Raw genomic sequence first — 10356 nt, 5'->3', positions numbered from 1 at the left:
TATATATATATAGTAAACAGAGAATAAGTGTGTGAAGAACAACTAATATAATAAGAAATGACATGTTATAAATATGTGTGTGTGTATATATATTGAGATATGTTACGAGTGGGTATGAGTAATAAGTAGTATTCTTCTTTTCTACACAAGAAGTAAGTGGTCTATTTATCATTTATTTCTTATCTATCTTATTATATTATGTATATCTTGTTTCTTATTATATTAGTTGTTATTCATACTGGCTTTGAATTTACTTTAATAATATTTGTTATTGATCAGCATAATATGTATTTTTAAATATATATTGATCAATGCATATTTTTTATCATAATAATTTTTTTTCTCATTAATTATGTTCATATATCATTATATTTCTTTAGTTGGATACTATTTCCTTTGATTTTAGCTGTTTCTAGACTATGATATTGATCATGATAGCCATTTGGAAGAATCTAACAAGGAATATGATTTTTTTGAAGACCATAGTTTTTCTCAGGTAAATAAATTAACTTATTAATTCAGTTTTTATTTTATTGTAACCCAAAATTTGATGAAAACACTGACCCAGGCAACTCCTGATTATCCATTTTGCAGATTATCTGTGGTGACTTGAATTTAAAAATGTATTTTTTATTTTTGCTAATGAAAGAGGAATATAAACTTAGCGCTTATTCAATATTTATGAAATTTCAGCTATATAGAAATAAAAAAAAATCCTTTCTTTCAAGTGACTGATTATATTCAAAAACTATAATTTTTTTTCTTTTACACTATCACAAATTTATTTTAAATGGTTTCCTTACTTTTTCTGATTGTAAATTAATTTGTATTTAATTACTTATTTGCTATCAAATGTGTGTTTATTACTGGTTCTAAAACTTTTCTTTTTTAATCACGAGTTGACTTTACTGTTATATATTCAAAGAGTAATGAATTCATTTAAAAAAAAAAAAAATTCTAAAATAATTTATAAATGAATAGATGTAATAAAAACAATAAATATCAATAAATTAACAATTTAAAATTTAATGAGAACATAAATTTTCAAAATGTTTCTTTAAAAATAATCAAATATTTTGAAAAAGTTTCATTTAAGTTATAAGATGTAGGTTATGTTGGTTAGAAACATCTTGAATTATCATCTGATTGGTATTAGTGCTAGTGATCAGTTATTATTAGATACCAGATTTTCATGCAATTGCATCTTTCGTTTTCAAGCTTCAAGTTCAGCCAAAATGCAACAGACATTTTAATCATGAAAAGGACATTCTATTAACACTAGTTTTATTTTGTATGAAATTGCACATTTGTGGGGTCGGTACATGAATTGACACCATTTGAGGTCCTTTTGCACAACATTGTATTTTTGTTCATTTTTTGAGTTTTAACTATTAAATCATTGTTTTCTTTATATTTATATTTTAATAGCATTGGAATTTTCCATGCAGCCATTTATAAATTTATTTATTTGTTATTTCCAAACTAAATATATTTATTTATTAAATATACTAGTTTTATTTATATTTATATTCATTTACAAGTGGACTATGTTGAGTTGTATCCTCATGTGTATGCTGCACCTATTTTGGCCATAAAGCACATAGAGGAATTAGAAAATATACAAGCGACTATTGTGTTTGCAACGAAACACCCCACACTTTATGGTAAGACTAGAAGTGGTGGTGATTCCTGTAGGATATCACGTTTTAAAGCAAACTCTGTCCTGGCTGATAAAAATACTTAACATGAGTTGTACTCACAAAGCAACTTGTGAAACATTGTTATTTAAAGCTACTGCAGCTGGACTGTAACAACCGTTTGAGTCTGCAATATAATTGGGTGGCACAGATAAGAAAAATTTTTATATATGAAGATATATAAATATGATATGAATATATAAATATATAATATGAAGATTTGTTTGACCCGATACTACTTGATGATCTGGTAAGTATCAAAATTAGAATGGGGGAGATCTTGGATAGACATAGGAAATTTGTCAAGGATAAAGACCTCTTGTTATGAGAATTGACCTATAACCCGTGGTACAGTAGGGTCTTCATCAAAATGGATGATCCTCAAAGCTACCTAAATAATCAGCTGCCCTATAACTCACTTGAGCATAATTTCCCAACCATGACTCCGGTAAATATGCAATTACTCCAAGTGTCGGTCTATACAAATATACTTTGGACCCCACCTTGTGATGGAACAGCATTGGAGGATTGTTTCCATTTTTTGACAAACTGCCCTGCATATCATTAGAACCGAATCCGATACATGCTGAAACTAAACAATATTAAGCAAAATCAGTTGTACGAATTTCTGTCTATACCCTCAGGATTAGATCTTAAACTTTTTTTTATATATGTAACACGGAACCTTTTGCTTATAGCTGAATACCTACCGTCACAATATGAGGTATATATATATTTTTTATTAATATTAAATATGAAGTGAAATTTTTGTTTTATTATTTTATTCTTACGAATGTAGATAGCCCAGCTTCGGTATATTGTTTGTTATTATTTTATTTAAATGATCTTTGACTCACCATCTTTGTAAAATTACTGAAATTTATTATTTATTTTATGTATCTCACAGGCTAACTATATTTGTACGGGGGTCGGCCCATAAACAAATAAATAAATTATTATTTATTAAATATAATTACTGCGTGACATTGCCTATTTCTTCAGAATTGTTATATGTTAACAATTTTTTATATATATCGTCATTACTATACGGATTTAGATATTTTTTCCTTTGATTTTGATAAGCAGGGCATTCATGATATATTTTAGGGTTTCTTTTTTGGTTACATTTATCGCATTTCGCAGAATTTTTGACTCCATTATGTTGAAGGTACTCTTTGCATAATCCATGATTTGTTCTAAGTCTTGAAAAATTCTTTACTATATCCTTCGACTGATTCAATTAGAAAAACCAGAGCTTGGTCGGAATTTGCAGCACATTCCACTTATAAAATCTACCTGTGTAAGACTCTTAATAATGCTGGGACCATTTATCTAACGTATTTTCTTTAATCATCATAAAAAAATCCGTATATGGTAGTTTTATGTCTGTAACATGAGGTAGGTTAACAGAAGTTTTAGCTAGGTGATCTACCTCTGTAATTCCTATGGGCTTTGACCCACATTAATATTATTTGTTTTTATTGTGTAAAAATATTCTTGAATTACATTAACTAGAATGTTATTTTTATTAAAATTGTTATTATTTTTAATTGCTCATAATGAACTCACACTATCAGTTATTATTATGAATTTATTTTTACATGTTCTGTTTATGAACTTTAGAGTAGAGCTTGCAATATTGCAGCATTATAAATAGATGTGATGTTTGCTAATTTATATTGTGCGGAATATTGGTACTTTGGGATATAAACTGTGGAGCCAGTATTATTTCTTTTTTGATCCGTTTGTGTAAATATTAATATGATAAGGCCAATTTTCTGTAATTAAAGTTTTAATATAAGCGTTAATCATAATGAATGGTAACAATTTGATTTTATTATTTATTATAGTATTAATTGTTTGAAATAACATATCATAGTCGAGTGTGTATAAAGGTAATTTAGTATTGGAAATAAATTATCTGTTAGCTGTTGATATTTTAAAAAAACTATCGTATATAAGTGGAACATATTTTTTCTTTTTCCAATATGTCGAGGTTAGGATAAGAATACACATTGATACTATTTTATTTTAGATTTTATAATTCCTAGCTTTAACCTTAAAGAACATTCTATCTGCTAGTAATTGTCTTCTAAACTTTAGATATGTTTGCCTGCCTCATTGCATGATATGTCTATTGGAGTACAGTTATGAAGTCCTAAACATAATCTTAAACTCCTGTTGTGTATTACATTTAATTTCTTTAAGGTACTATCAGGTGCTTCGCCATAGTTTGTAGCTCCATAATCAAATATTGCCCCAATGATATTTCTATAAAATAATTGGGACCTATTGGGATTTGCCCCCATTTATTATTTGAACTAATCATTGTTCCTTTAAAAAAGAACCAGTAAACGCAATTTTTTGAGAAAAAATCAGTCTAACCCACTTCACATGAGCTTTAGGCCTCTAAGAACGTCAGTATTGAAGTTTTTATATTAACAGTCTTGTCTGAAGAAAAGAACTCTTTGTAAATCATGTCCAAGAATAAAAAAAAAAATAACAATTATCATTGTCTTGACATTCGACCTCGATTTCCTTGACTTTTTTGTCTTTGATTCTCCAGCTTGGAAGACAAGTGTTAAGTATCGATAGTGAATAGAAAGAATATAGTGGAAGGTTACAGTGCTGTTGTTGTTATTCATTGTCCTAAGGTGGTGAAGCACATTGTTTAGTCTAATTTGGTGAGCTGTTTTATTTTAAATCTTATAATTGAACTATTGTTTTGTGGAGTGTGTAAGATTATATTTTGTTTCAATACAAACGTTTGTTTATTAACTTATGTGCACTTTATTTGATAACTTTAGAGGTATCTATAAATTGGGTAAATTTATATGATTCCCGACATTTGGTGACCCCGACGTGATCGTAATTATTGAAGAAAGTGTACAATTAATTAGTGAAGATTGTGAAAAAAGCAATAATTATGGCACTGAACGATCATGTTACTGAAAGGAAAACAGTAAGGATGATGTTCACCAAGACCTACAATGAATTGACCAAAGAATTTGAGGAAAGTGAACCCAATAAAATACAGGTGCACCTTTTTATTAATAAGTTAGGAAGGTTATCTCAACAAATGAATGTTTTAGATGAACAGGTGAAACAGTGGTTATTTGATAATGGAAAGGGAAGTGAATATGTCAGAGAATTTACAGCAGTTGAGTCATATAAAGATAAATATGATCTGGCTTTAATTCAATATGAATCTTACAATAAAATTATTTCAGCACGTGAAAAGGAAGAATGTGAGGGTTCTGTTTGTTCCTCAGCATCCAATAATAAGAAAGGGAACTTAAAACTACCAAAGATTGAATTGAAAAAATTCAATGGGGAAATAAAAGAGTGGCTTGGGTTTTGGGGTCAGTTTAGTAGAATACATGAAGATCCACAAATTGAACCAGAGGATAAATTCCAGTATTTGATTCAAGCCACAGTTAAGAGTACTCGAGCTAGAGATATTGTAGAAGGTTTTCCAGCAACTTCAGAAAATTATGATAAGGTAATTTCCTGTTTAAAGTCTCGTTTTGGGAGAACTGATATGTTGACAGAATTTTATATTAGAGAACTTTTAGGTATAATAATTAGAAATGTTAGGTCAGGGAATAAGGTAAACTCTGTTCAGTTGTATGATCAATCAAGTATATTGAAGAAATTGGTTGATGAGTTATATATAAAGCCAGTAGGTAGCGAAGAATTAACACAGATCCTATTTGGTGGAAAGATTTGTCATAAGAGCAAACATGGGAGAGTTAGCGACCTCCATGCAAAGTGCTTGAAAGAAATCACAGTACTGGATCAACCAACAACCAACAATCTGTGGCAATATTCCTAAGCTCAGGCCAGAAATATTGGAAAAGGATATTAAAGAGAAGGGAATATTTATCACTGACATTGGACAAGAATCAAGTGAAATAGAATTATTAATAGGAGCTGATTTTGATTGTGAAATTTTGACTGGAAATCAGTGTAAATTAGAATGTGGGTTATTGGCTGTTGAAACTGTTTTGGGATGGGTAGTCATGGTAAGAACCTGTTATGGAGACAGAGGCGTTACTCAGGCCTCAATGGTTATTTCTCTGTTATCTAAAACAGACAGATTGGCTGATTTATGGAGTTTGGAAGCACTGGGAATTTCAGATCCTGCTGAAAATAAGACAAAAGGGGAAATGGAGATGGCTGCTATAGAGTATTTCAAGCAAACGGTAACCAGAGACTGTGATGGAAGATACCAAGTATGTTTGCCCTGGCTGGATAACAGAGAAGAATTATGTGATTGTAGAGCGGTAGCTGAAAAGCGATTATTTTCCATGACCCGTAAACTATTAGCTGAGGGTAAATATGAAGCTTATGAAGAAGTTTTCACTGATTGGATAAATGAAGGAGTAATAGAATTGGTGCTAAAAGAACAGTTACAAGCTCCTGCACATTATTTACCTCATCGAGGAGTGTTCAAAACTGCCTCATCGACAAAAGTAAGACCCGTATTTGATGCATCGTGTAAACAAAAGGGGATGTTATCATTACATGATTGTCTTGAGGAGGGACCCAAGCTTTTAGAATTAATCCCGGCTATATTGTTGCGATTTAGGGAAGAAAAAATAGGTGTGGTATCTGATATTAAAAAGGCATTTTTGCAGACATTAGTAAATGAAAAGGACCGTGACTTCCTCAGATTCCTATGGTGGGAGGACCCTACTTATAAGAAGGTGAAGGTAATGAGGTATTGTCGTGTGGTATTTGGAGTGAATTGTAGCCCATTCCTGCTAGGAGCAGTTCTGAATTATCATTTGGATTAAAGTGAAGAAGGGTTGGGTAAAATTTCTGCTGAACTTAAAAGTTCATTTTACGTGGATAATTTTGTTACTGCTGTGGGTGAAATAAAACAGAGAAAGAGTTAAGGCAATTTATAGAACATTCAGTGAAGTTACTCTCCAGAGCAAAATTTGAACTTAGAGGATGGGAGAGCACTATAACACCAGAGAAGAATATTGTATTGAGCCCTTCACCTGTTCTGGGATTACTGTGGGACAGGTGTAGTGGTTGTCAGGTGTAGTGGTTCCTTGCTACAGTCTCATTGGTGGGAGGGACCAAACTGGTTGCGGAAAGAGGAGAATTTATGGCCAGCTCCAAGAGTGAATTGACAGTCCTAGAGATTGATACAGCTGAGAAAATCTTGGTAAAAATAGTAGTCAGAGAGTTTCCAAGAGTTCCAAGATGAGAGAAAGTCAACTGAAGTCTTTGTGTGTATTTGAAAATGAAGCCTGAATTTTGAGAGTCAAAACCCAAATCGCATCAAGAGAAGACAAAGAAGATTTCAAGACACCTATGGTTCTATCTGGCAGTCATGAATTGGTCAGAAGACTTATTTACAAAGAGCACACAAAAATGGGACATGTGGGTGTACTGATTCTATTGTGCAAGCTTCGTGAAAGATTTTAGATTCTGAAAGGAAGAAGAACTGTTAAAACCGTCATTGCTACCTTTATTAGATGTAAGAGGTTCCAGGGCAGTGCTATCAAAACCAAACCTGCAATTTTGCCTGTGAAAGAGTGAGAGAAGCGCTTGTGTTTGAGGTTTTGGGAGTTGACCTAGCAGTACCATTGATTCTTCGTGATGGAGAGAAGAGCTGGATTGTCCTCTATACCTGTGCAGTATATAGGGGAGTTCACATGGAACTTGTCATTTCTCTGTCTACAAATGAGTTTCTTCAGAGCCTAAGAAGATTTATCGCTCGGCGTGGACGACTGAAAACCATATTTAGCGACAATGGCACTAATTTTGTTGGGGCTGAAAACCTATTTTGTAACATTGATTGGCAAAAGATTGAATATGAAGCGTCTACATGTAGAATTCAATGGAAATTTAATCCACCAACTGCAGCATGGTGGGGTGGTTGGTGGGAACAGCTCATTCAAATTGTCAAGAGAATGCTCAGAAGAGTATTGGGACATGCATCTTTAAAGTATGAGGAACTCAATACTCTTATATGTGATTGTGAAGCTATTATTAATCACAGACCACTAATGAATGTATCTGAAGATACTGATGATTTGGATCCTCTTACTCCAGCTATGTTCCTCCAGGATTCGCTGAACATTGGAGTACCGGATTTGGATCATTTAGACAAGGTTAACATAAGTAAAAGATATCGTTTCTTGCAGCGTTTGAGAAGAGATTTAAGAGTAAGATTCAGGACCGAATACCTCAGTCAGCTTGTAACTCATTTTACAGAAAAGGATAGTGGATACATCTTGAAGAAGGGTGATGTGGTCTTGGTTGGAGGCGACTATGGGAAGTGTTTGTTTTGGCCTTTGGCAAAGGTACTTGAAGTCTACCCCGGAAAGGATGGCTTGGTTAGAGTGGCCAGGCTTAGAACAGCTTCTGGAGAGATAGTACGACCCGTGCAGAGAATTTTCCCCTTGGAAGTGGCTGCCTCACTAGAAGTGGAGCCCAGCGAGTACCCTGAGAAGTGTACTACACCAGTAAAGGAGAAGACGCCCATCATAACACGCTGCGGTCACAGAGTGAGACTCCCTACTAAATATCAATAGGGTGTCCCAGGTTTCGATCAACCTTGTGTTATGATCGAAAGGTGGGAGGATGTTAAGTATCGATAGTGAAGAGAAAGAATATAGTGGAAGGTTACAGTGCTGTTGTTGTTATTCATTGTCCTAAGGTAGTGAAGCACATTGTTTAGTCTAATTTGGTGAGCTGTTTTATTTTAAATCTTATAATTGAACTATTGTTTTGTGGAGTGTGTAAGATTATATTTTGTTTCAATACAAACGTTTGTTTATTAACTTATGTGCACTTTATTTGATAACTTTAGAGGTATCTATAAATTGGGTAAATTTATATGATTCCCGACAACAAGTTTCACACAGCTCATAGCCCAAAGACTCACTTCTGGACAGCATTTGGGCACTGTAGAACTCAGGACTTCCAAAGAAGGAAGATTAGAGAAATAGTGATGATACACTTGTAGTGTGCCTCAAGAGGAGTATTTCGAAGGGGAAAATTTTTTAATTACCTGGTTACATGTAAAATAACTTTAATTTTCAGCTTTTATATGAACTTTTGGAACAAAATTTGCAAATAGTGGGTTGGCTTAACAGGCTAATCTGTTTTTAATCTTTACTTGAAGTTAAGTTAAGTCGATTATTGTTAGTAAGTAAGGAGGCTGGCCACCATGGTACCATGGAAGTCACCCTGACTGGGATTTTCTAGACTATCCTCCAGGGTAAGTATGCCCATCAGACTATTGGAGACAACATATTTGGTTTAAATGTTGTATCACAAAATAAAAACAATGGAAATAAAATAAATGATATTTCAGTTTTTCGACTTCTTTTAGGGTTTGGGTATAAAATATTCTTTTATATGTAGATTATTTAATTTAGAAATAAGGTTTACTTTTTTATTTAAAGTTATTATGTTTAAGAAACCATTTTAAAAATTGGCAAATGTTATATTTACTATTTTTCATATAAATTAAATATAGTTAATTTTATTGATAAAAGAAGTTTTTTTAGTTTACTATATTAGTTTTTTTTTTTTTTTTTAATTTTATTTTTTTAGTTTTTAGTTACAATTGAAATAATGTGAACAGATTATAATTCTTACCTCCCTCTTCCTAAAAGAATGATTTTAAGTAAAAAATATCTGGTTTATGCATTATGAATAAGTGTTTTATTCAAGATTACATGTAGTCCTTCATATGGTGGTCATATAGTATAGGGCCACCATTGCTATAACCACGGACTGTCATGCTGTACTGTAAATGCAAGATTTGATATTGATGCAATTTCATTAAAATTTAGAAGTTGCCTCAAATATTAACAAATTATTTTTTTCTGACAGGAAACAGCAAGTAATAATGAGACACTGATCACCAGCAAACCTCCTGGTGTTGAAGATCATGTTACAACAGAAAAAAAAGGGCCTTGTATTTCCATGAATGCTTCTACAATAAATGATAGAAAGCCAACAATTGGTGTTAGAAAGCCTCAAGCTAAAAGAAGTGGAGTAAGTTTTATATCTACATTTTATGATAATCCTATACTGAAATATGTTTATCCTTTAGATTATTTTTAATTTCTTTGTTTCATACAATGCATCATTTATTTCTGTCACTCCACTTACTGTTATCATAATTGTTGACCATGATGGTCTAGATTGGGAAATACAACTCTGAAATTTGTTCATGTATAGTTTCTTTTTGTGGTTTAACCCTAGGTGCTTTGATTGCATTGCATCAGCAAGTGCATTTAGACTGGTTTATGAGGTTAAAATTACCATTTTCTTTCTATTTAGCCAGAGTTTTAGATATTAAAGTTCTGGAGTAAAAACCCTTCTTGTAACATTTCTAGAACTGATCAGGTTTAAAGTTTTATTTTTAAGATGATTAAGATCATCTTCATCAGTTAGGAGTTTATCTCAACAATTTCCCACTTGTTTCATGTCAATTACTGTCTCCCATATTTAAACCCTATGGGTGTTATAAAATATTAATGTTTATTTAAAATATTGCAACATATATATATTGTAATAATTTAAAAATTATTTAAAATAAAATAAAAAGAATTTCGATCGTTTTAAAACTTTTTTCAAATATAAAAGATAATTTGGGTTCAAATTAAGAACTTTAATACTAAAT

At 31.9% G+C, this 10356-nt stretch overlaps 1 protein-coding gene across 4 annotated transcripts in view; it reads left to right on the top strand.

Annotated features, from left to right (window-relative positions):
- The window catches only part of ArfGAP3 (ADP-ribosylation factor GTPase activating protein 3), a 61750-nt gene that overhangs the window by 7060 nt on the left and 44334 nt on the right, over positions 1 to 10356 (top strand). For all 4 annotated transcript variants that reach the window (XM_024361461.2, XM_014424338.2, XM_014424339.3 and 1 more), the window contains exons 4-5: positions 407 to 496; positions 9561 to 9725. In XM_024361461.2, coding sequence (XP_024217229.1) covers positions 407 to 496; positions 9561 to 9725 — 255 coding nt within the window. The remainder of the gene's footprint in view (positions 1 to 406; positions 497 to 9560; positions 9726 to 10356) is intronic.

The sequence above is a fragment of the Halyomorpha halys genome, unplaced genomic scaffold (genome assembly GCF_000696795.3).
Source record: "Halyomorpha halys isolate HHAL.00 unplaced genomic scaffold, Hhal_1.1 Scaffold465.1, whole genome shotgun sequence".
NCBI lineage: Eukaryota > Metazoa > Arthropoda > Insecta > Hemiptera > Pentatomidae > Halyomorpha > Halyomorpha halys.
This window is presented reverse-complemented; position numbering and strand designations above follow the sequence as displayed.